A 26,777-nucleotide genomic window follows, 5' to 3' on the forward strand; every position below is an offset into this window, starting at 1 on the left:
TGAAAATTCAGCCAGCGGTATTATCTCAGAACATTAAAAACATCAAAAAACATGCATAAGGGTCTCCCTGCAAATCCAGGAAAAGAAGGTTCTCTGTAGTATCTGAAAGAGCTACAGTGCAAGCAAGAGCTTTTGGATGCCTGCATCTCACACATCTGCTGACTGTAGTCAAGATATACTTTTACTACTGATATTTAAAGGTCAATTAGGTCCAAAGGTATCTTGTATTGGATCAACTAATAATGAGCTTCACACCTCTTAGTAATTTGGAAAACTCTCACTAAATGCTTTTAAATATTACTTGTTGAAAGATAACAATGAGGAAGGTGCTAACCATATTTACACACACTAATCTCTCTTCCTCTTAAAGTTTTGCTAAATTTAGAGCCTGTCTGGCACAAAAGCACATAGAAGCAGAAATGTGGCTGGTTTGTTATAGGCACATCTGTATTTTGCTTGAAACAGCTAATGGGTGAATTTATGGATCACAACATTATTTTCTCAGAATACAAAGAATTGTAGGTATTTAGAATCATGCATAATAAACATTTTGAAATGTGGTCCAGTTATTATTTGAAGACAAGTTTTGTCACAAAGACTTAGAAGCTTAACATTTTATAGACACTACAGCCAAGCTAAATACCCAGCTGAAGTTCTTTTATTATGGCATTTTTTTACATATCCTTAAAACTCCCACCCTTCCCATATGAACTACTGGAACCATATTTACAATTGATAGGATTTTGAAAAACGTGGATGTTAAAAATGTCGCTGATAAAAGAATTACAGAACTGTGTTCTTCTTCCTGAATCTGAAGCGTGTTATTAAAAAAGAGGCAGAGAATGTATGAAAGCTTTGGGAAGGGGAAGAAGGAATAAAAGAATTCTGGAAAATACGTTTTCTCCAACCACCTATCAGACAAAAACAATGAGCTTTCAGAGAACAAATCTGCTTAACAGGAGGGAACATGCATGACTTGTGGTGCTAACAAATCCCTCAATTTTGTATAAGTTATTTTGATGTGCTGCAAGTTTTTAAACCACATCTTTCTGATTATTAGAATTTTTTCCGCAAGTTATTAAAGCACCTTATAAGTTCCAACTCAATTTAAGCTGTTCTCAGAATTCATAGCTGTGTGAGACCATGAGTGGCAAGCAGGAGAAAACTCTTATCAAATGACACATCTCTCAGGTTTGCTCTCAGTGAGTACAATCCATCCTCTCCTGCAGCTGTGAAAATTTACCCAAAATTGGAATCAGCTACAGCAAGCTCAACTTTCACAGAGATTACTTTAGAAATATCTGCTCTGAGGATGTATGAAAATTATAATTTCTGACTTAGGTTTTATTATTCCAGACTAGGGCAAGTTTACTCTCATTGAGTGCAATAGGGGTATGTGGATCCCAAGTCACTTTTTAAAAGAGAAAGGTCTCTTACCAGTAAATACAATTTCTCCTTCATGTCCCCTGTCCAACAAAGCTTTTAGCAGCAAATATGATAAAATGTTAATTTCTATATACTCTACAGTCCTTCTATTTACAAAGTTGTTTTACATTTTATTATATTCCATTGTACAACTTTACATAGTACATCATTGTTTCGATTCATAGTTCAGTAATTCAACATGTATTTAGATAATTGCCTTTCCACATCCTGCTGTTCATTGAGCTTAAAAAAATAGTAGAAAACAAGCACAGTGGTGCAATGTCCAGGCACTTTCAATGTTGCTCAGCAAAATAAGCAAGCACCCTGTTTGAAAGCATGGCAACTTTTTTGTGGGGAAAAAAAAAAAACCAAGCAAAACAAACAAAACCACCCTGCAATTCAATCTTTGCTCATCATGGATGGTTTTAAACATCCTTTGTACAGTTCCAAGAATTCCTGAGGAGGCTCTGTAAGATATGACTGATATGTTCATATGTCAGCAGTGGGTCTGAGTGAGCAGTAACTTCCATCACCAGAGGTTCCACTGATCGCACAGAAGACATGAAGGGAGTCCTGCATCCACGGTGAATGCATTGTGTCTTCATGATAGATCTAAACAAAGCAAAACAACCACAAATTCAGTACAGGTTTCACTTCATTGTGATAATCAAGCTGTTTAAAAAGGTATGCAAAAGAGATATCCAACCTTGTCTTCAAAGCTGTTTCACAAAGGCAGCGTAACAAAGAAATGAGAAAGAAGAATAGTTTAGTGATTTCTGCAGCATTAATACAAACACCATTCTGTGTATTACTGGATCACTTTTAGTTACAACTAGGCACTGTGGGAAAGAAACAATTCTCTGTATAACAATTTTTTATTATGTCTCAGCAGTAACAGAATTCTAATAGGTTTTTTGTGAGCATGGGGAGTACATGCAGCTAAATCCCAAAGACACTCACTCCCTCTGTGTCCAGATTTTGTACTTTGCAGCCTGAAGGACACCCTGAAAGCACAGGATCCAGCTGGAATGGCAGAGCTGACTGTGCATTTATTTTCACCATGTGGTTCACCAGTCAATTTAGTTTACTTTGAAATTGCAGTAGTGAAACTGAGATCACTGGCAATCATAAATATCTCTGGAAATCCAGCTTTCTGCCAGTCTCTGGAATTTCCTGGACCTGTTCAGCTGCAGTTTATAAATTTTTTGTGTTTACATTGTAGCTGTAGAAGATCTGTAAATAGGTCACAGGCTGACCCAGTGATTACCCATCTGCTCTTGTATCTCAAACAAAGGGCAATGCCTGTGCTGCTTTAGGACACTGATAATATTTAGAAAAGCACATGCTATTTACAGTGAGAAGCCTAAGTTAATGCACTATACTTTTTACATTTAAGTGAGTAATGTTGCAAAATAAGAAAACTTATTCCATTAGGATGAATTTGTTAGATATTAGGTCATTTGATGGCAGTGAAAAGTTCAAGTCAGCTGTTGTACATCATGTTGTGCAACTATAAAGAACAGTGTTCAAAACCATGGTATTTTAAGCTGCCTTTTGAGCTATTTCAAGAAGAAAGTGGAAAGTATATCCTTCTAGGGAGCCCTTCACTTGGACATTTCAGTCATATTTTGCCCGTTAAGCAAAGACAGCACAGCAGTGGATAAATCTATTGAGGTAGCAGGGAGTGTGTTTTAACAATGCTTCTTTGTGCTAAAATAATCTTAGCTATTGTACTTTGACAGTGCAGGACTGAGTGATTTGTTTTTGATTTGACTATTGCAAAATTCAAAAGCCACAAAAGTTTCAGCAGCTGCATGCAAATTAGAAGTCTTGGCACTGGCAAACAGCTTAGAGTAAGCAGGTGGCAGCACTTATGAACAAGCCTCTCTGCAGGTAGTGGCAGTGAAAAAAACAGCGTGGCAAATGTGCAAAATCAATAGTTTGCACACTAAAACAATGGTGGCCACGAGCAGAATAGAAGAGGAATGTAACAAAAGGAACAGAAATGCACCAGTCACTCTCAAATGGATCCAACCTTACATTCCTACAACAAAATTCATCCCCATCATGAGACTGCTTCCCTGAAATGACATTGTACTATTACATAACAAGACTCTGATTCCCATAAGCATTATTTTATTGTAAATCAACCTCATTTACAAACAGCAGCCTGGTGCAGTTGTATTATTTTGCTATTTGTAGATTTTTCACTTAGTTGTGAACAGCTACTCAACTAACTGTGGAATTTGCCTATCCATTTTTAGTGAGTTAACGTTGCATCTTTAATTCATAGTCACACATAGACTGTATATTGGCTAACTGGGAGATCCTGAAAGCATTCTTCTAAATTTCAAGTTGTATGCACCACAATGCAGTCTGTACTGTTGATTTTATATCCTTGATGCTATAACTCTACAAGCTTTCTTTTATCATAATGAAGGCAACATTAAAGAGCAGAGGCATGGGAATTACTTCAGAAAGACAGTTCTCATCTAATTTCACAGCGTGATACTAGATAGAAGTACAACTGCTTTTTGAATCTCTCACCTCTCTGATGCTACTATTAAAGTATTTTCGTAGAAAGATCCAAGAAAACATAAAATCATAGATCAGATAAACTAGCATGAATTTTAACAGTGCATAGAAATGGCATGTTGGCATTAGGCAAAAATTATAAGAAAACATATATAAGGAAAAATAACATTAAAAAACCCAAAAAGCTGGCTATAACTGAGGAAATGGAAATTCTGCCAGAGAACTTTGACTTCTTTATAATTTTCAAATATGATGCAGAACGTGGCATAGGATTTCTGATGGCCATGGCAGGCAGTGGTGTGTCCTGAAGACTCCACCCTGCAGCACTCTGAATACCAACATCAGGCTGAGATGTCCAGTCAACAGAAAGCAGTTTTAGGAACCCACCAACTCTACTGCTTAATTTTCACATTGCTTACTCGCCCGTTTATATTTAGCTGCAGAACATGAGGAGTGATCACATTTTCAGCTCCCAGCTTAGTCAGTTTTCCAGCACAGAGAGCTGACTCTGTGGGCTCCCCGTGTGCAGTACGTGCCTGTTCATGGATGATGTCAGAAAGCTCTTTCACCATATCCTGGAAGTTTGACTTTAACCCCTCGTGGTACTCCACTTGATCCTCCTTAATGAGACGCTCGTTGAGCTCCAGAGCAATTCCACAGGCTTGGATAAACTTCCTGGGGAGGAAAGGAATGGACTTGGGGCATTGCAACAGTCCAGTCTTCTATCAAAGCAAGCAACTGAGCAGACAGGCAAATCTCAGTATTTCCCACCCCCTCTTCTGCTGTGTTTGGGGCAAGACACATTCCAGGGGTATCCCTGGCCCAGTGAATCAGGGAATGGAGGGACTGCAGCACAGGCATTGGGCTTTCTGCTGGAGCTCCTGTGAGCCTGGATCCTCAGGAGGTGGGACAGCCAGTCCTGCAGGGCTGGCCAGAGCTGGGCGTGTGTGACACAGCAGGGCTGTCAGAGGTCAGGCACCCTCCAGAAGGAAATTCACACCATGGGGACCTGTAATGCTCTTTCTGAGGTCTGTTATTTATTCTTTGCTTCATTTAACACACATATTTTCCTTTTTTATAAAACTCAATAAACATACATTCACAACTGAAATGAAGACTGTGTTTGCACTGCAAGGCTGGAAAGTAAAACCATGCATGGCATGTTCTCAGGGATTGCTGCCTGATTGCCAGGTTACTTGGTACATGGAAGGAGAATGGGATTGGCCCAAACGCTGCTTTCTTCATACAATGAGAATGAAGAAATGGGTGAAATGGGAGCCACCAGCACAGAAGGGACTGGTGGGCAGCTGGTTGCACCTGAGAGGTCCAGAAATTGGAAAAACACCTGCGCAAGTCACACAGTTTCAAAAATTAGCAACAGAAACAAGAATAGTGCTCTTCCATAAACTGAGAAAGAATTTTCTTTAAAGTATTTTAAGTTCATCATTAGCTAGCAAAAAATCCCCTTGGAAAAACTGGCAAACAATGCACAATATCAAAGACTCTTGAGCCCCTGGATTGTCAGATCTCTGGTTTTCAAACATACTTTATGTGATAATCTCAAAAACCCACAGAAACTGTTGAAGCAAGTGTTCAGGCAAATCTCCTCATGGAGAGCCCAGCCCTGGACTTGGGAACATATATCTTGATATATATAATCTTGATATATATAATTTCATTGGGTTTTTTCAAATGTGTGAGCACCCACACCCCCATGAGACTTGGATCTTTATAAGACATATCTAAGTATCCAGCATCTGCTGAGTTTGGAGACAGACAAAAATATAATCAGAACAGGTACCATCTTCCAGCCAACTGCTGGTTTTTATTACATTAGAAATCCTACCTGAACATTTCTTTTAACTCATTCACCTTCTTAGCAGGATATTTGCTGGATTGGCTGTCACTTAGGAAAGCTCTGGCATAGGCCAAAGGACCAGCATTAACCTAGAAAGAAGGAAGAAATCATTTATGCTAGAACTCCTGCTGAGATAAAACGAGATATTAAGATTGTTTCCTCATATTTTCCTTTTATTTCTGTGTGGAGAGCAGCATGGTCTGAGTCCTAAGGTCACTCATCCAGCTTGAGAAGGCAGACTCACAAACAGCTCCTGTGTGCCTGACTGTTACAGTACAACCTTCAAGACTTAAGTATGTTTCAGCAGTTACTTATGGCTAATTAATGTGCAATTACACTTGGACTTGACACTGTAAACAGCACTGGAGGAAAAGTTTATTTCCATGAGCCAGCTGAAAGTGACAGGGAGGCTGCAGCCCTGAAGCCTGGGTAGTTAATGATTTCTGGAAAGTAAATGTGCTGTGACCATGCCTCACCTCGAGCTGTGCATGTAAATGCAATTCTGAACAGACATCAAACAGACTGACCTGCACAGAGACACAGCCCTGCAGTTTGAGCTGCAGCTGGATCATGTCAACATCACCAGCAGAGCTGCAGAGTTGCTGCAGCTCTGCTGTCTTGTCCTTTATTTCATCAGTAGCGACATCAATTGGCTTTAAATTAACTTGATGTTCATAATTGACTGGAATTCTCTTCTTAACATATGGAAAGGAGTTCAAAGCTAGCAGAAACAGCAAAAGAAATGTATAGATTGAGAAGTCATATGAGCAGCACATAGGAGTACTCTTCATGGAACATATACAGGCAGCTTCTTGCCCCTGGGGATGTGAAATCCCAAACAAAGCTATAATTTACCAGGAAGATTTTTTAATCTGTAAAAATGTGCACATAAGAACACAAGGTAAATTCCCCCTCCCAACCAGAATATTGTCTCACAATTCTGATTAAGCTCAGAGAATTTGTCACACTTCTTGAATATTTTCATGAGCTAGAACAAGTCTCCTAATAGTTACTGATATTGTTTCATGTTCAGGTATTAGTACTTACTAGTTAGAATGGTCCTTTTTTTGCATTGCTCTTCCACACTGCCATGCTTTTTTCCAGATAAAGTGTAAGGAGTTTCAAACACAAATCTATTGATATTATGATTTCTTTCAAATTCAGTTTTTCTTTCAGACATTTCTTTATCTTCAAAGTAGGGCTTCACGTAAGTCACTTGAATATGGGCATACTTGGGATCAAGGTCTTTAATGTTGACCTATGAAATAAGAGGGTTACTCACAGGGGGAGCAAAGGTTAAGAAGTTATAATTGGCTATTCTATTCATTGGGATCTGATTTAAAATAAATGCCTACTGATCTGGCCTCACTGCAGGAAGGCCAATGACATGCCAAATGCTCATTTTGCCTTCAGCTGCTATGTCTAGACCATCCACCAGCAGATAAGACAAGGAGGTGTGGCACAAGAAATACATCACATGGTGCCAAACAAGCTGTTCCTGCAGCAGGCAGCCACGTCCCCTGATCCATCAAGGCAGCACAGGCCTGAGCCACTCAGTCCTTTTAATATGACCACAAAGTTTCCAGACCATGATCCAGTGCTCATGCAGTGCTGGGCCAGCCAAACCTGCAGGCCTGCACTAAACCAGCTTTGGGATCACCAGCACTGCCCAGATAAATCCCACTGCAGCCTAAGGGTGTGCACAGCTCTTGCAGGGAGCACAGATAAGTATTTCATGTGAAAAGAAAGGAGCTAAGGCTGCAAGGCCCCAAGAGGTTTTCTTGTAGACTTGCAGCATCAAAGCAACAAGAAGTAACTCTGCTTCCAGTCACCTGATGCTCTGTGCTGGTTTCTAATGCCTTCAGCAAGGCTCAGTGCAATGGGGATTGCAATTTCCAGTCAGAATTCACACCTGGGAGCCACAGCAGCACCAGCACTTGTCAAGCTGTGCAACATGTCCCCACAGGAGCATGAGGATGCCAGAGGCAAGGGTGAGCAAGGTGTTTGTAAGAGGGTGGAGGAGAGGGCTCATTCTCCCCTCCCACTGGCAGAAGGAAGGGATGCTCTGCCATCCTCCTGCAGCTCCACAGAGCATGCAGTTTAACCCTACCTTATTAGAATCCTGGATAATCTTTACAGTCTCTGACCCAAATTTTTCTCCATAAAGTTTAAGAAGTCTGAAGGAGATCTCCGAGAGGCCTGTCAGTTTGGGCTCCTTATAGACGTATTCCTTCCCATCTTCTTCCTCAAAGAATGTCTGGCATTAACCACAAAAAAAAAAAAAAAAACAAACCAGTGAGGAATAGCTGTGTTTCTTCATTTAGAAAACTTCTATGTTAGATTTGCTGCTTGTAAAGCAAGCTTCTACTAACATTTCAGAAAGCCAAAAAGTTTTGGAAGGCTATGGCTCACAAAGTCTCACTGAACTTTGCCTATTTAATAGCTTCCTTCAAAAAAGGTCTTAAAAAAATAAAATTCTTCAACCAACAGAAACACGATGCATCACTACTTGAGTACAACCAGTGAGAAATCTAAACTATGTGGAAGATGGTTTGGCCAGCATTTGACCTTTTGGAAGGTTAGAAAGAGATAGGCAGGAGAAAAAAACCACAAAAACAAGGTACAGAGAAGGAGCAGAAAGATATGTGAGTTGAGGAAGCCCTGACAGCAGAGCCACAGGAACAGTCTGAGATTCAAGAATTTGTGTAAGCTGCAAGAGACTTTAAGCAATAAGAAAAGAAATGGGTTTCCTGTGCTTTAATTCCTCTTGCATGCAGGGAAGTGGGATTTGGTGTGTTTACTGTAAATGGAGACCAAAACACATCAAAGGCTGTGTTTGCATCACCAGTCTTACCCATAATGGAAACAGCATGGGAACTTCATGCTTTGGTGAACTATTCCAGTTAGAACTCGTGACACAGCATTAAGCTATCTGTGTGTAGCTGGAATATAAAGCCAGAAAAGCTTCAAAGTGCAAAACTGGATCAAGTACTGGTTGTTGGGATGCTCCACAGCTCAATTTTAAGGGCTGATCCAGTTATTTCTGACTTCCAGAAAACTAAGCCAGCAGTTGTTTCCTTTTATTTGTTGCTAAATTTCCTTTTTACATATCCAAAGTTACAGGGAAGATGAGGGTAACTATAAAATGCATGTCTGCTGCAGCAAAAGCCACTGCTCTGGTCTGTTGTGACAGTGGCATTCAAAGGTACCAACCTATGAGGGTTTCAGGAGTATTCATCATCTCCTCGAAAAGAAGGAATAAAAAAAGGCAAGGCTAATATAATGTACATGGTGTTTTCTAAAGAGGGGCCCTGCACCTCCCCTTGGTTGAGTCCACAAGCAGAAGCAGGTTGTTCAGAGACAGAAAGGACATGAGGGTATCACACTTTATTAACTGCTATAGGTGGAGAAAAAAAATAAAACCACAACTGCTTCTAAGCTCAGAAGACTTCAATGAGATATGGTAAGATCATGCCACTTCCTGGGATTCTGAGCCCCAGATCTTACTCAGTTTTTCAGCTACCTCAGCTAACACTAGTACTACCTATCTCTACATGTGTGTAATCAACATTGACAGATATTTTGCCTCCAGCTTCTCTCATAACCTTTTACTCTGCTAATACCCAGAAGGGAGCAGCATTTTTTTGTAGAAAAAAAAAGTCTGTTACTACTACTGTTTATATGCTATGGTTATAGTTATATACTGTTACTGGTTATATACTATACACACTAAATTGTGTCTATGTAACCTACAATAACTATTACAAAAAACCCTCAGCGTTTTCTGAGCCCACTAAGGCATTTCCTAACTGCTGAGTTGTTTTAAGAAAAGCCTGCAGGCGGAATCATAAACTTTATAATAAATCAAGTGCTCCTGGAAACAGATACAAACCCTCATCCCCAATGTGCAATACCAGAACACTCATATAGACACTGGTGGCTGCACCAGAGGAGCTTTTCAACTCCAGGTCTGACAGAGCAGCAGCTTTTGGGCCAGGATGCCTGGTGAGGGGCAGCTGGCAAGCCAGTGGGTATACTCACTTGTCCATAAAAGGCCACTCTGAAAAAGGTTCCAAGGAGCCTCTTCCTTGAGTGCATTACTTCCAATATCTTAGCATATGCTCCATGGAGTGTTCTGTACAGCTGGGTGAGTTTCTGGAAATTAGATTTTAACATTATGGGGAAAGCAGGATTTTCCAAGCAGCACATTCTAGCTAACACCAGAAGCTTCAGAGATACCTGAACACAATCCTCTGGAGAACTGAAACCTTAATTTCTAAAGAGGTTGAACTCATGCAGTCTTGTTTGAAAAACCTGGTTTTAAGTCGATGCTTAGTGTCAGGTCTGCAGGGTACCACAGACTGCAGGAACAGCACTGCCCCTGGAGAGAAGGCTCAGTGCACTGGGTGTCTCAGGGTGTTTCCTGACTGAGCCTTCACACACAGAGCAGCTGTCAGTATTTTACCCAGGAAGTCTTTTTTTGATTAAAAACAGTTTTACAATGAAAAAATAGGTCGAGGTAAGGCTTCCTCCCCTGCCCACAGGTTCAGTTGATGTTCTGTCATGGCACAGGGAGGGAAAGAGGACCAGTACAAGCTGAAGCACAGCTCACAGCACGTGGTGCAAAGGAGCAAGGCTGGGAACAGCCTCCTTCCTTCCTCTCCACTTGCCATTGAAGTACCCACAGATCTAGTCCTTTCTTTGAGCTCCTCTCATTCTGTTTTTAACCCTTAAAAACCTCAGGTCTCAAAAAGAATCCAGCTTTGATAAGCATATGGAATGACAGTTTTTTTTAACAGGAAGGAAGGTGGTAATTATTCATTAAATAGCCATGAGTCACCCATGGCATTAGCTTTGATTAATACCTTTCAGATCATTGCTTTCACTAATTTCTTCAATAACCAGCAATGAGGTACAGTGTCTGTTTTACTGACACCAATTCAGTAACTCATAACTTCAAAAATAAAAAAGTCCCCTGTTTTTTATTTCTTAGCAGTCTAGAAAATTACCTGCTCTATGCAAACGAGTTGAAAACACCCACCTCAAATTCACGCCGCTTTTCGTAAATAGGAATGATCAGTTTGGAAACCTCAGAAATTGTTTCATAACGCTCTGCCTTCCACAGGCCATCTATACACTGCTCCAGCAGCTCCACCAGGACCTCCTGTGACAGCAGGAAATGGGTGGTGTTACTAACACTCCAGCTTAGAAGATAAAACCATTTTAACTTCAGATACTTCTATCAGATCCCAGAATAAGTAACTGCAGTTACATAAGTTTAAACACTGTGTATTCCTGGCCTTTCTAAAAGCATTCTAAATTTTGGGGAGGAGGAAGGGGAAGAAGAAGAAAAAGGACAAGTTATTTTTTAAAAATTCATTAATTCTTCATAACCCATTAGCATAATAGCCAGCAAGTATGTCCTGGTTATTTAGTTACTCCCCCAGGAAAATGCAAAACTCTGGGAGAGTACAGACAGGACAGCACTGGAGATCAGAGGTGTGTGACTAAGAAACACATCCAAGGAACAAGTATTGGCTGTGATGCCAAGGATCCTCAAGCCTTGATGAAAGGGCAGCTGGGCTGCAGGGCCACCTTGCTCAGCCACATGGCCAAACCAAGGCAGCTGCACAGGGATGGTGCAGAAGTTCTTGTGAGGCTTCATGACTCATGTGTGAATCTATCCACTTCCCCAAGGCCTTGCTAGGGTTTCTGGATTGTTCTGCTATCATGGTGTCCTGCAGAACAGCCCTAACTCCAGGGGGACCCTAAGATGACCTCTCCCTTGCAGAGCTTGACTTTGTATTGCCCCTTCTTGGAAACACCACACCCAGCTGAGCTGCCCAGTGCTGGCAACATCAGCGTTTGCATAACACAGCAGGCAAAGGTTGTGCTGCAGCTTTTTCAGCCTCAGTGCTAGAAAAGCCCTTCATAGAACCAAGAACTTACATCAGTTTTACCTGTCTGAATCACACACAGAAAATTCTCCAGAGCAGATTTCTCTTGGGAAATTGGAGTGGAACAGTCTTGTTTGCAGATAGCAGTGCACAACTGCAATTTGTTAGAGCTCATAGGAATGAAGTCTAAAACTAAATTCTAACCAGATATCGAATATTCTGCCATCCTCCTATCTCACAGGAGCCTCACCTCACTGTAATGTACATCCATCATGCCACCATCTTCTTTCATTGCACCTTCTTCATCAATGTTGGGAGTGATCTTCCTGAAGGCAGCACATCCACTGGGAAACAGTTCTGCAGCACACAAAAGCAAATGGATTAGTGGAATTATCTCAAATGTGTCATGCTGCTGTACTTGAACCTGAGCTGGCAAATCAATACCACTCAACAACACTCACTGCCTCACTCAGCCCTGGTGGGATGAGGAGGAAAATCAGGGAAAAGAAGTAAAACCCATGGGTTGAGATAAAAACAATTTAATCATTGAAACAAAGTAAACTAAGGAAGTAATAATAATAACAGAGAGATATAAACCTTGAGAAAATCAAGTGATGCACAACACAGTTGCTCATCACCTACTGACCAATGCCAAAACCATTCCCAGACTGGCCTCCTTTCCAGGTAACTCCCCCAGCAAATGTATTAGGCAGGACATTCTGAGATGTGAAATATCCCTTTGGCCAGTTCAGGTCAGCTGCCCCAGCTATTCTCCTTCCCAGGTTTTTGTGCAGCTCCTCACTGGCACAGCTCGAGACACTGAAGAAGTCCCTGGCTTGGAGTAAGCACTACTGAGAAACAACCAAAGCAGCCATGTGCTGTCAACATTACTCTCACACTGAACCCAAAACACAGCACCAGCTACCAAGGAAGAAAAGTAACTCTATCCCTACCCAGCTATTGCTGGAGAGCTGGGTGGTAAGCACACAGAGCTGTACACTCCTAGCAAGGAAGCACAGTTAGGTACCCCAAAACTTAGGGTAGTTCAGCCTTTACTGAATCATTCCAGCCTCTGTATATGCAAAGAGTGCCAGTGACAGAAATAACTCAATGTTCAGACCTAATTTAATATTCTTTTGGACTTGTTCCTCTTCCCTTTTAGGAGTTCTCCTTTACCACTACTTGTGGTAAGCAGCCTTTGTGTACAAATAAAACATTGCGAACTTTCAGTACCTCCCTCTCTGCAGCCATGTGAAATGTGCATATATATCACAAGAACAAGTCCTGATTTTTCCCACTTTGCCAAGACAAAGTACAGAATTTGGAGGGACTCCAATCCCCCTGAGCAGGGCACTGAAGAACTTTCCAGCCAAGGCAGTGTACGTAATCAGCTTTCATGCAGCCTTAACTTTCTGAAATGTTAAGGGTCCACTTCAACAATTACTCCCTTAAATGGAAATGAGAAATGGGGTCAATATATCAACTGCAGAACAGGTAGTTAAAAGAAAACCTGCAATGTCGAGTAACTTGAGAACACATAGCTCTGTCCTTCCTTCCTGTTTTGCACTAAGCCACAAAACTCTCCTTTCTTTCTGATTGTTCTTTACATATGTCTATGGCTAGGCTACAGTCTCATTTCTTGACTGAATTTTGATTCTGCTTTATTCTACAGTTTTGTGTACTTCCTATAGTAATAATTCTGATGATCATATTGAGTCAGTTTTTAACATGGCCTTGCCCAGTGAGCACATTTCCCAATGTAAAATACAAGTGAACATTTAAACCAAGACATGATGTGCTGGTTCTTATTTCACTCAGCACCATCCCAGCATGGGCAAGTGAACAGGCATGAACAACTGTCATTTCTTAAAAACTCCTCATCATCTTCTAGCTTTATACACTGCAATAATTTCTTTTTCCTTTTCAGCTTGTTTATAAAATAACAATTTACCAAATTGAGAGAGCCTTGTCTCTAAAAAGATTCTGACACCCCCAAACCCCACCATCATCCTCCTCGTGTCTCCCAAGCAGCAGACACTTACTCTTCCTGTGCAGGAACTCTGCAACGAGGGCTGCTACGTGAACATAACACATGGCTGCCTGCAAAGTACAAAGGGAAATTATCAAAATGCCATCTGTACATCTGTCCTGCTGTGCACCAGTTTCCAATTGCACAAATTACCTCCGAGAAGTCTCCGTTCTTCACGTGTATCTTGGCCATGCTGTCCAGCCACGTCTTCCGGAGCTCGGGGGTGCTTGCGTAAGACTTGGCCAAACTGTACTGGAGATCCACCAACATTTCTGGGTCCTTCTCATGTTCTTTCATTTGAGCAGTGGCCATGAGCACTGTGCGGATTCTCTTTGTCAAATCTTTGACTTCGGAAGGAAAAGCTGTTGCCTGACACAAAACAACCTGAATTAGAAGCTGATACAGAAAATACAGGCTTTGCCAAGGAATGACCCTTTCAGCCAACCAACTTCACTTACCTGAAAACACTGAGAACACAGTAGATGAGGCTAATTAGCTCTTCCTTACTGAGCTCACACTGCACACAGAGTACAGCGTTTCAGCTGCATTCAGAGGCACTTCAGTCATGACATGCACAGGGCCAATCTCTCCAGGCCTGCCCAGGGTGCCAGTCTGGCTGTTCCTGTGCTACAGTGAGGCTGCCACTCTGGCATCCTGAGGAGCTGCTCTGAGAGCAACACACAAGTGCTCCATGCATGCAAATATCTCTGGATGAGACCACGAACCACAGCTCCAGTATTTTTTCATGTCATTCAACATCTGGCTGTTAGGCTCTGATGTGGTCTGTCTTCAATTCCTAAAGCACTGAAGGCATTTGTAGAGCTTCCCACCACAAGAATGTAGTAGAGAAGCATGTGTTCTGATCTGATCCCCTGCTCAGAACTAGGCCAACACTGAGTTAGACCAAGGCTTGTCCAGCCAAGTTTTATAATCTCCTAAAACAGAAAATCCACCTCCTTTCTAGGCCCTGCCCCAGGGCTGCACAGTGCTCTTGGGAAATAATTTTTCTTAAGCAAAACTGGAATTGCCCTTGCTGCAACTTGCATACACTCCCTCTTGTCCTGCACCCCACATCTCTGAAAAGAGTTGAACTATGTCTCTATAAACTGTCTGCTGTGGAATGAAGCAGGTAGGTTCCCCCTCAGCTCTCTGCCCTCCATGATGAGCCTGGTTTATGCTCCCTCTCCTCAGATTCCTGTAGCCCAGCTGCTGCTGTGGCTGTGCATGGCATTCTCTCCAGTGTTGAAATCTCTCATGTACTCTTGCACTTAAAACAAAAACAAAAACTTGATATAATGATCATCTCATGATGTAAATTACAAGTATGGCTCAGTAAAACCCTTACCAACATCTGTGTGCAGAAAAGAATGGAGGTTTTTGCCAGGTATATCCTATCTATAAATATATTAGATCACAATTCAACACCTAATGGAAATTCCCATTAAGCCTTTAGGTATAGGATAACTGTGGAACTGTAGAAACACTTCCCGTTTCCCCTACCCTGCCTTGGCAGCTGCTCTGTGTGAAATGGAGCATGTTGCAATTGCTCAGTGGATGGGGTACAAGCCACTAATTCTAGCACAAATATAGGCAATTATTTTCCAAAGAAATACAACCATTAATCTCCACATAAGAGCTCTTTCTTAACATTACTGACACTTAGTTGAATAAAACAAAATCCTGCTAATTATTACCTTCAGGCAACAGAAATACCAGACCCTCCCTTGTCATTTCCCTCAAAGCTGGGAGTTCCTGGAAAGCTCTTTGGACAATCTGGCAAGCAGAACATGGCAAAGCACAATCTGAGCTGCTGAGCTCCCTCCCCTTGGTGTGAGGCCTCAAGTTTGGAGCACGACCTGCCTGAGCAGCTGGTTCTATTGCTGCTGGCACAACACTTGTTTACTGAGCAAATGCAGCCTACTACAAGCCTATAAATCACAGTTCCAGTCATTATTCCAACCCTTAACAGTTTCCTGGAGTCTTTCCCCAGGCTTGCATCAATGGCTGACAGATGTGACATCTCCAACTCACCTTCATGGGCCTGTCGCTGTTTGCGAAGTTGTTAATGATGAGCAAGGAGTCCTGAAATCTGGTCCCACCACTGAGGGCCACATCTGCAATTAACTGACTCACTGCAATTATTATCTGTGGGACAAGGTAGAGGCTTTATTTAAACAAGCCCTAATAAAAGGGTTCTATTAAGGTCACAGTTAATAAAATGCTGACAGGAAAGCATCACATCTTTTCCACCACGTAAGCAGTGTTTGGAGCTGTGGCTCAGCTCTCACATCCCCCAAGGACAGACACTCCCCAGAGGACCAAACTGCTTTGCAGAACTAACAATCCAACTATTCTAGTATGAATCCCTGTTTGGACATAAGCTACCTTCTTCTGTGATTCCTTACAACCCAGAGTGTATTCATCTGTCCCCCTGGGTATCTACATTTGCTTCAAAAACTGCCAATGCCAAAAAAGCAGCTCCTAGGAAATCCCTTCTCCTGCCTTAAGGGCAGCTGTCCTTTCCACCCCATCCCAGCCAGTCTCTAGCACAGAGATGTGTCTGATACACTAAAACTCAACAGCTTGGAGTACTTGATGGCAATTATTTTACCTAAAGGTGCCTGGACCAGTCACTGGAATTAGGAATTAGGCAAAGCCTGGAAAGCAGGAGGATTTTTGTCCATATGGCAATGGCAGGATCCTCTGCAGGTATGAGGTCACAGAGCTCTGTTGCTGTAACTGGTCATTCAATCTGAGGTGTCCTGTCTCTAGATTTCTCCAGCCACTGACCTGAAGATGCGTTCTCAGAAACGTTCTCCTTTTGGTGAACTCAAAATTATTTCTCATCAGGAGGTACAGAAGAGCAGAGGCTTCGTTCCTCGTGGAGGACACCTTGGAAGTGCAGCACTTCAGGATCTCATAGCAGAGGGCAGCACACATGTTCACCCTTCCTTTGAAAAATGCTGAGGGAAACTTCACAAGAGACATGCAAATATTAGAAAATACACCACTAAATGGCATAGGGATCAGATGGGCAGGGGCACAGGGCAACAAACTGAGCTCCAGCCTGGACAGCCTCAGCAGAACTTCTGCCAGAATTCTGAGTCTGAAAGTATTTGTGGGAATGAATTTGGGGTCTATTTTTAACCACATTTCCTAGACTGATGGGAACTTTCCTGTCACGTTTCTTGGGGATGTGATTGCTTGTGTCCATCTAACCCCTCCCCTGACAACATCTGGGTTTTTGGCAAATTCTCACCAAACTGGACTGATAGAGTTACATTCTTCCAAAAGCCATAATCACAAGCAGTGGGGCAGAGAGGAGAGATCCCACAGGCATTCCCACCACAAGGTGCTATCTGGAAGATCAGAAAATCCATCAGAGCCCAACCAAGAATCCAACCTCACTGGGAAATGTGACCTGCAATGCTCACACACCTACACCTACATGATCCCCCCAAAACAGCTAAAATCATGGCTGCATGACCTCAGGAATGCAAACAAGAGCATAAAATTCAGTGACCTGCCCTGCCTCCCCAGCCAGGGCCACCCAGGGAGCAGCAGGACCAAGCCAAGCCACAGTGCAAGCTCCCTGAGTCACAGCAGGGCTCAGGAACCTGCAGCAGGGAGCAGGGGAACACCCTGGTGGCCTGGCTGTCCCCTCAGCAAACCCCTGAGCACAGCTGTCAGGGCAAGCTCAGCCCTGCCTGGAAAGGGACACCTGCAGCAGACAGGTGGGACACCTGTCCCAGTGGACTGCAGCGATGCCAGGGTGTGTCTGTCCCCCTGGCTGTGGTCACAGGAGGTGGCTGGCAGGGAGGTGACACCACCCTTGGCTTCCTTCCACCTCGGCACAGAGGCTGAGCACAGGGAAGCAGAACAAGGAAGGGCTTTGTGCTGGCATGCAGGGACCTGCTGAGGAGGGGAGATGCCTGCACCTCCCAGGGGGTGGAGGCTGCTGGGGATTGCAGAGCAGCACTCTGCTCCTGCTGCTGCAGCTGGCAGCCAGGCCCAGAGAATCTCCTGCCAAAAAGGGGCAACAGAGGCAACCACGATTTTACTTATTCAGATTGTTCAGTTTGTTCACGACCCCATGGTCCTCATGGGGCATGGTCCATTAGCCACTTTTACCTGCCCCATTAGCCACTTTTACCTGCCCCACAACCTTCTGCCCATGGGAGGTGACAGTAAATAGAATCAGCCAGAGGCTGCAGCTGTGGCCCTCCACTCCTTGCACCAAGTATGGATGTTCCAGGAAAACTTGTAGGTACCACCATGGCATGCTGGTGACAGAGTCTTAAAACAGGGATCTGGGACCTGTGGCTAGCAAGATGCTGGGGCTGCACCAAGAAACCAGAATTAGGGCACAAAACACTTTTTTTTTTCACTGCCTCTGGCCAAAAATTATAATCAAAAAACAAAATAGGAGAAAGAAGGAAAGAGGCAAATAAACATCATAGTAACACAGGGCCACGCAGATCATGTGTGCAGCTGGGAAAGGAGCTCCAGGAACTGCTGCCCACTGCAGTGCTGCCCTTCCCAGAGCCAGACAGGATCATGGGCAGCCCTGGGCTGAGCTGAGGGACAGGGCAGGCACACACAGCACAGCCAGGGCTGGCACCTCTCCCAGCAGGGACACTGCCAGACTGCAGAGCCTTTCCAGGCACTCCATGCACTGCTAGGGACAAAGCCCCTGCCTGGGAATCTGCTGCCCTGTGCACTCCCCCCACACCAGCTCTGGAGGAAAACCTGTGCCCTTTTCACAGGGAACTGTGTCCCTTTATGGAGCCAAGCAGAGGCAATGGCTCCTGGTGCCAGGTCCAGGGAAGCAGATCCAGGGGTGAATGGCTGCTGGAGGTCCAGCCAGGTCAGGTGCTGCCTGTGTCTCCCCAGCTGGGCCAGAACTGGGGAGAGCATGAAACAGCCCCTGTGGGGCTGACTGTGCACTCTGCAGGAGCCCATTGCTGACCCAGCCCCATACCATGGACCAGGGCAGGGCTCAACCCAGCAGCCAGCTCCCAGCAAGGCCTTAAAGGGATGTGAGGGCAGCACAGACATGGGGACAGGCAGAAGGGTGTCTGAGCCAGCCTGTAATGCACACCCCTCCTCTATGCATGTTTTCCTTTATAACCTTTAATTTAAAGACCATTCCTAAGCATGCATAGGTATTTATATATGTATTTATCCATAAGTGATGCCCTGAAAAGACAGATTCACTTCTTAAGAAAACCTAGAGTGTGAAACAAGAACAATCTAGCTTTTGTTGGTTCTTACCAGCCAGTAAAACAGAGAAAGCTTTCTTGCCCAATTCCCAGAACACACACGTGCAACCAAAACCAAAGATGCAAATAATTATAGAAGATTTTTGTTATTTGCTCTCTTGCAACATTTTTTTAAAGTCTTTTGCCTATCAAATAACTGGGTTTAATGTAGAAGAGAAATTATGGGATATAGAATACATCTCAGGAGTCCAGAAACCATTTGCTGTGACCACAAATAAGAGGGGGATTCTTTTCATTGTAATTATAGCTACAGAAGGTCCTAAAAATGAAAAATTTTACATTCTAGCTGTTACAAAGGTATAACTCCCTTTTGCTTTTCTGGAAGTTACAAAGTAGAGCAGAGCCAGTATTTGAAAACAAACTTGCAGGAAAACATTTCATCCTTGACTTGTCATGCAATGCAATGACCACCTGCCTTGGCCACCATAGCCACTTCAGGCCTCAGAAGAACACTTGAAAGGACTTAAAAGGAAGTTTGGGACTCATGTGGTTATGGAGTTGGCAAAGAAAACACTTCCTCCTTCTAGATACCATCTGCTGGGCTCATATCTTGCTTTTACAGAAGCCATATATGTCCTGCCATAGGGGAAATGTGAGAAAGCTGAAATCAATAATTTGTGTCTTTAAAGACCCATGATGTGAAATTCAGCGTGGATTTAGACTGGCACAAATCCAAGAAAACAATCCCAGTGCCCCATCCTTGCAGCAGCCAAACATGCAGCCTCCTTGCTGCCACTGATGTTTTGGAAAGCAAGTGTGGAAGCCCTGAAGGGCTCCAGGCTTTGAAGGCTGACAGTGAGATCAAATTGAGCAGGTGTGCAGGTCTGGCTTCACATTCAAAAAAAACCCCACAAAAAATATGTCAGGAAGGCAAGGAATGCCTATTATTTGCTATAGGCACAAAACAAATATTTCTGGCTAAACAAACTTTTGGCTAGCAAGGGGGAGAGCAGGGTGTGTGCAGATCTGCAGCAGGATGGATCTCGAGGCTGAGCAGGTCACAGGCAAGCAGAAAAGTCAAAAGAAAGGCAGAGCAATAAACATGCACTGAGCCCTGCAGAAAAACTGAGTGATTCCTGCCCCTGCCAGTTACCAATCTAGCAGGCTCTAAGAAGCCCCATGGAAAAACACCTTGTAGGAGACCACACTGCCTGGAGCAGACAGGGAGTCAGCAAGACCTCTGCATTTCTGTTTAGCACAAGCCAAAATCCAGCCCTAGACTTACACTAACTCTCAGCTTTGCTGTGGGGTTACAGCAAAATGTACAAAGCACAGACTTTTTCCACCATTGAAAAGCAGTTTAGCAGCCTCATCTTAATCAGATTTTGTTCAGCAGCTAGTGCACAAGCTCCTTTGGAAGTTACTCTTTGCTGCTTACCACTCAGACACCATCCCTGCCTGGCTGCAATCTGCCAGGCATTTTCCTCGTTAATGAAGTGTTGTGCTCAAGGGATTTAAGGTGTTTTAATTAATTTTGGATTTATGATAACTGCACAGCTTGGGAGGAATGGTGTTATCATGTACATCAGATCTGGAAAAATGTCCTTTTGAGCAGTGGCAGGTTTTGACAAGAACAGAGGGGAAAGTCAGCATCAGTCAGTGCTCCTCTGTGGTCAGCTGTGGCTTTGTCTCTGCTTGAGCTCAGGGTATGAAACAGCCTCACTACCTGTCAGGGCTCAGAGAGCACAGAACAAGGTTCAGCACAAACTATCCTCTCTCCCAGCAGTGGCTGAGGAGCTGCCTGTCAGTGCATGCATTATTCAAGCAACAGCACTGGCAGCAGCACTGGCAGTTTGGGGCAAAGATTCAAGCACCAGCTCTTGGTCAAACAGACATTTATCCTTGTGACCAAGGCAAGTGTGGGAATTCCTCATGATTTCTCCTTTGCTTACTGGTACTCAACAAATAATAAATAACTAGAGAATTTAACCTGGGCTGTTTTTTAAATCAGTGAAGCTGTTTTCTAAAACACATCTCCAAAATATCAGTTTAACAGGAGTTTAACCATAATGGCCTCTCTGCCATCCTCAGAAGTTCTCCCACACCCTTGTCATTGTACCTACCTTGCTAATGAAAGCTCTCAGAGAGGCAAACACATGCTTAAGGGCTGCTTCTGACTGTCCATTTTTGAGAAAAGCCAGATGAATATCAAAAACCTTCTTCATAAGTGGATTGTGGCCATCGTTGCTTAAAAGCTGGGTCTGGAAAGCAACAGGAGAATTTACTTAGCAGAAATGTGGTGTCTGAAGCTGGAAATGACAGAGATAATTTTGCATAATTTATCACATTCATTCTTAAGCCAGATAAGCAACAGGCCTTTCAGTAAAAATATAACCAATAAAATGTGACAATCAACAAAAACTTACAGTAGTTAGCAGAGGCTATTTTTGCAGCAGAGAAAAAAAAATGAAAATATTTTATCTCTTTTGAATCACTAATTCTAAAACCTAAGTCAATATTCCGTACAACTGTGACTGGTTGCCTAGTTATTTTAAACAAAACATGCTGTTATCAATGTAACTATCACCCTGGGAGGTTTTTTCCATTTCTTTTTACTTTTCTTGAAAATTGTTTTGTTTGCAGCCCAAAAGAGAGAGAGGGAAGAAAAAAAAATAAGACCCATTTTCTGACTGGATAGATTAGTAGCTGTAGTTAGTAATTTCACTTCCCTTGTTTCCTGCAGAATTTTTCCAGTTTGCACCTTGTGGAGACATAGCAAAATGGAATTACTTGGGGGTTATGGATACAGTTTGGTGCCAGACCAGGCGGGCTGTGCAGGACATGACACAAGGATGTGGATCTCCTGTATTGACAGGAAATCAACAGCCCCCATCCCACTGCCAGTCCTCACAGTCCTTGGGCTGGCTCACATTTTGACACCTTGCACAGACCTTGTGGTAAGTTCAGGATCCAGAGTTTTACACTGAGCTCCTTTCCTGTGGCAGTGGAACAGCACCAGCCCAGCTGCTGCAGCATGGGACCCACTTGTACCTGGTGTGGCCAGAAAAGTGAAGACAAAGCCCACTAAAGGGGAAGGGAATCCAGTCTGTCCTGTGGTTTGAAAATCATACTGTTTTGTGGTTCAGCAATATTCCAAAAGAGGCAGCTAAGAAAGTCAAGCAAGTTTTAAATGTTGCATCTAAATCCTTTTGCTGTTACCAAACTTCTAAGGAGTAATTTAACATCTGCACCAGGATGGCTTTTTGGCTCTGCAATGGAAGCAGAGGCTTTGAATATCTTTCTCTTCATCTCCATGTAAAAAGGAAAAGTTCATCGTGCTTGCTCTGAAATCCAGAGCTGCTCTTGTGACACCACACCAGACACGTTGCTACATGCAGGATTCCTCTGACTACACTTCAGGAAGGGAAGGGAATTTCTGGGACAGTATCTTGCTGCCATCCTGGGGTTCTCTTCACCACAAAGGCCTTGGTTTTTGTAGATGGCAATGGCTGCCAAAAGCATGAATCCCATATGGAAGAGAAGACTTCTACCCATGGTTCTGGTCCTGTCTGCACTGGTAACCACAGCTGGAGAGCCTCAGCCCCAGAGATATTAATGTACAGTGATTCAAAGAAGTCTGCGCCTTGCTTCTAGGTAATTTAGGGTAAAAAAGAGTGACTGTTCTAAAAATGTTGGACATTCATTTCCCTTTTCTCTAGTCCTTCCTTTCTACACGATATACATTTCCTCTTATTCTATTTTTGTAAAAAAACCTACAGTCATGGTATAATATACATGGGATTTGCTCTGGCCTTGCAGCTTTGAAGAAATTGAAAGATTGTGTAGTGGTATAATTATTCTGTGAAACACTGTTTTGGAAAATAAACAAACTGCAAATGATTTGCTTTTGTAAAACCTTCCATATTCTTCCTCTCTAGGAGAACAGATCACTAAAATCCACACACATATAAAAACACAGCAAACTTTTCTACAACATTTTTGATTTCAGTGCTGACCTTGAAACTCTGAGTGAAAAAAGAGATGGTGTCCAGGACTGTCAGGCACACTTCGGTGGCAATATTGCCCTCCAGTAATGCCTGGTGCACAATATCTGCTTCTGAGGTGCCTGCATCTGTGGACAGAGAGAAAATTAGGAGGAAACAGTGTTCAACACTCCAGCTCCCAAAAAATCTAAGTGCTGATATAGATAAGGTTCTCTCCTTGCATTTTCACTGTGTTTGGGAGATGATGCAAGAATAGCAAGATGCTGAATTTGCCAACTCCATTTAGAGAAGCTGCCTCAGCCTGATGCCACACCAGGAAAACAGTACCTGTATTGCCCCTTCATATCTCTGTCTTTAAAGCCAGACAGAGCATGAGGTGTCCCAGCTGTCTCCAGGGAGGGGAGATGGTAAAGTGCTTCAATGGGACAAAGTGCACCCACATGGAGAGGGTGCAGGTCTCTGGGCAGTGCAGTTCTCCTGCTTGTCCTGTTCTCTATCCACCTGCCCACACACTCAGCCAAGGAGCTGAGCCAAGACAGGCAAGAGCAGAAAGCCTCACAAGTCCTAAATCCCAGGGGTGATTTTTAAGGGGCTGGCTTGGATGCCACCCTCACCCACCCAGGAATGCTGCAGGGAGGCCTGGTGACCACTGCAATTCTGTACAATCTGGGTAATCTGTGGAAAGCAAGTGTCCAATGGCCCCATGCAGTTTCCCCAGGCTGCAGGTGCCTCCCTGCTGGCACACGTACTGTGGTTGAGGGTGAAGGAGCTCTCCAGGCTGCCCAGGTGCTGCAGCCGTGTCCCGGCCCGGCTGCGCAGCGCCGGCATCGTCTGGGACTTCCTCTCGGCCGCCGTGTGCTTGGCCAGCCAGGCATCCTGCACCCTGCAAGGGGAGCAGAGACAGCCCTTGGGCACCTGCAGCAGCCACACCACTGCAGAGCACACAAGGCACCAGGATGGAGACCTCATCCTGCAACGCACCAGCCTGGGGCAGTCCCAGTGGGCTGCCCACGCTGTGCCAGTCTTGCTGCTGCAGGAGGCCCTAGGGCTAACAGGAGAGCAGGGATGCTGCCCAGGAAGCAGGGATGCTGCCCAGGAAGCAGGGATGCTGCCCAGGAAGCAGGGATGCAGCTGGGGCTCTTGTCTCACCTGCAGCTGGCTGGGGGGGACACTGCCAACCTGTGCTCGCCTGAGCCTGGGGGTCTCATGCAGGAGCTGGAGGGGAGGGAAGGGGCAGGGAGCTGAGATGAGGGGCCCCTGCTCAGGGCACAGTGCTGAGCAGAGCCCCAGACCCACTGGGGTTTGCCCAGAGTGGGTGTGCACCAGCCCTTCCCACCTGTGCTGGGGCAGGGAGCACGGGCATGATCCCCCCAGCCCAGCACCAGATGGAAGGATGCAGTACCTGGCAATATTTCTCTTCCCCACGTATCTGAAGTGAAATAAACACACCCTAGGAAGAAAATGAAATATGTATCTGTTACAGATCTTGCAGATCAGGAACAATTCAGAACATTTAAAACCCACCCTATTTTTGCCTGTAGCCACACTTCTCTCTGCACAAGGGCTTGCATCTGTATTTACAAGTCACTTGACCTCACACTCTTAGTTTCAAAATTCTATGGTACATTCTTGTCTTCTCACCCACCTGTTCTCCCAAATTTGCTGCAAAGTGGAGGCTGTGACAGTGAAGGGGAAGCTGAGCCCACAGGTGGTGGGACACACCCCAAACAGAGCACAGGGCACTGCCACTAAACCATGCTTCCTCAATTTGCACTTGCTTCTCCTCAGAGGGAGGAGGAACATGTCATTCCAACCTGGCCAGACACCCCCAGTGCTGCACAGGACAGCGTGGGCACTGTGCTCTCCTCCTCAGCCATTCTGACCACACCAAGGTGCAGGGTTTGAACAGCAGCCTTGTGATACTCACTCCAGAAGCATGAGGACATTGATCAGCTCCTGGGGGGAGAATTTGTTCCAGTAAGCTAAAAGAGTATCTGAAAGAAAATGAAGAACAGTGCACTGAGATTTTAAAAACCTCAAAGGGGGGACCTACAGACCAAAATTGATGGTCCTTTGTCTTTCTAGTTCCCCCTTGTGAGCAGGAGGCACCAACCTTCAGAGATCATCTTCACAATGTACAGGTAGCACATGAGAAGTGTCCGGATCTCGAACTGGTCCAGCCGGCCGCAGTGGGACACGCTGCTCCTCATGGAGCTCCTGCGGATCTGCAGGGACACAGCTGTGACACAGAGGGCTCCTGGCTCTGCACAGGACTGGGCACAGCAAACCTGGCCCACACCAGCTGTGCTGGCATCCCTCCTGCCCCCACATGGGCACCCCACAGCACCGTGCCTTGGAAACAGCTCATCCAGTGATGAGCAGCCTGGGAATCCTGGGCACATCACCAAACACCCAAACACTTCTCTACTCAGAGAAAAAATGTCTGGGCAGTGAGTGACAGTTATCCAGCAGCCTGCTTTCATTTCCCTGCTCTCTGCAGCTGCTAAGCTCCTGGACATTTTTAAAGCCGGTTCCCGTAAACAAAAATTCACTGGCTGCCACCATTTAAAGCAAAAGTCTGACTTTGTGTTAAAGACATACACTTCAAAACAAAATATCAGTTATTAAAAAAGGAGGACGTTTCATCTTAAGAAGTTTCTCCTCCCCTTGATTTTTGGAAGTGTTTCAATTTTCCTCCTACTAAGTGACTCAGGCAAAATACGTGAAATCCTGCTGATGAGTCAATTACGTGGGGAAGGCTTGGGCATTGTGTGGTGGGAAGCATGACTTCTAAAGTTACAGCAATTTTATTTTGCATTCTCTGAGCTTGCCTGAGCTGTATCCTTTGATAAATGGATACAATGAAGCCCTAGGCTTCTCCTAAAGCTTTGCCTCTCATGTTTGGAGAGGGATCCACAGATCTTATTCGCTGTTTATTCTGGGATAAGCTGTGGATGTAAGTCATAATAAAGCAGAAATAAACAATCATGTTAGAGTTGGAAACATGGTGCTATGGCCAGAGATTTGCTATTGACCATGCCAAACTATCGAGTCAGCACAGAATTCACTCCAGGGGAGCGGGGCAATGAGCAGAGTCTGCCCCTGCACTGCTGAAGCTGTGCTCCTCCCTGGGCACTGCTTTCACATGGTTCTGTGCATATTGCATTCCCCAACAGAAAGATTTGCTTTCAACAACTCTGAAAAACGTTCAAGCACATTCAAGAAGAGGATGTCTGGCCATGGGGGAAGAGCTGAGCTGGAAGCCACAGCATCTCCTGCAAACCCATCAGCAGGCCTGGAGCCCAGGGCTTTGCTGGACAGTCAAGTGCTCGGTGGTACTGAGTCCTGGAGCTCTGTGATTTATGGAGGAGAGCTGGCAAGGCCTCACCTCTCCTAAGCACGTCAGGACACAGCCATGAGCCCAGATAATCTTTGCCTTGCTTGTTACAAGGGCCAAAGTTTTTGAAGATGTATCAATGACTCACACCAACCCAAGATATCTGCAAAGTGCCTTGAGGAAAACCAGAGGCTGGTTTGCACAAATACCCGATTTTCATTTGTGCAATCTGCCAACAAAAAGAGTACAGAATACGCCCCTCTCTGAACAGTGGGGTCAGAGGTCTTTGTGGCATGACCACAGTCACTTTCTACAAGTTTGGGCCTGTGGTTACTCGCCTGGGCTGGTTTTCCTGCAAACACTTTATCTTTAATCAGTGGTCACTGGCAACCTCACACCATGGTGCTTTGCTTCTCAGATATCTGGAAACCAATTCCCAGCACCAGGTACCAGGGTGCAGCCAGGCTCAG

At 44.3% G+C, this 26,777-nt stretch overlaps 1 protein-coding gene across 3 annotated transcripts in view; it reads right to left on the minus strand.

Moving 5' to 3' along the window:
- Positions 1–426: 426 nt before the first annotated feature.
- Positions 427–26,777, minus strand: part of DOCK11 (dedicator of cytokinesis 11) — an 80,989-nt gene continuing 54,638 nt past the window's right edge. The window contains exons 35-55 of one of the 3 annotated variants that reach the window (XM_077186124.1): positions 25,084–25,195; positions 24,898–24,964; positions 24,373–24,420; positions 24,120–24,185; positions 23,720–23,853; positions 22,983–23,098; positions 21,090–21,227; positions 16,535–16,717; positions 15,776–15,889; positions 13,898–14,113; positions 13,758–13,815; positions 11,966–12,072; positions 10,860–10,982; positions 9,860–9,973; positions 7,929–8,075; positions 6,866–7,076; positions 6,346–6,539; positions 5,807–5,907; positions 4,497–4,635; positions 2,132–2,144; positions 427–2,037 (exon numbers count right to left, since the gene is read on the minus strand). In XM_077186124.1, coding sequence (XP_077042239.1) covers positions 2,139–2,144; positions 4,497–4,635; positions 5,807–5,907; positions 6,346–6,539; positions 6,866–7,076; positions 7,929–8,075; positions 9,860–9,973; positions 10,860–10,982; positions 11,966–12,072; positions 13,758–13,815; positions 13,898–14,113; positions 15,776–15,889; positions 16,535–16,717; positions 21,090–21,227; positions 22,983–23,098; positions 23,720–23,853; positions 24,120–24,185; positions 24,373–24,420; positions 24,898–24,964; positions 25,084–25,195 — 2,394 coding nt within the window. In that variant the 3' untranslated portion in view covers positions 427–2,037; positions 2,132–2,138. The remainder of the gene's footprint in view (positions 2,038–2,131; positions 2,145–4,496; positions 4,636–5,806; positions 5,908–6,345; positions 6,540–6,865; positions 7,077–7,928; positions 8,076–9,859; positions 9,974–10,859; positions 10,983–11,965; positions 12,073–13,757; positions 13,816–13,897; positions 14,114–15,775; positions 15,890–16,534; positions 16,718–21,089; positions 21,228–22,982; positions 23,099–23,719; positions 23,854–24,119; positions 24,186–24,372; positions 24,421–24,897; positions 24,965–25,083; positions 25,196–26,777) is intronic. The other 2 variants (XM_054641282.2, XM_077186123.1) reach the window with 2 other exon arrangements.

This window comes from Agelaius phoeniceus, chromosome 14 (assembly GCF_051311805.1).
Source record: "Agelaius phoeniceus isolate bAgePho1 chromosome 14, bAgePho1.hap1, whole genome shotgun sequence".
Lineage (NCBI taxonomy): Eukaryota > Metazoa > Chordata > Aves > Passeriformes > Icteridae > Agelaius > Agelaius phoeniceus.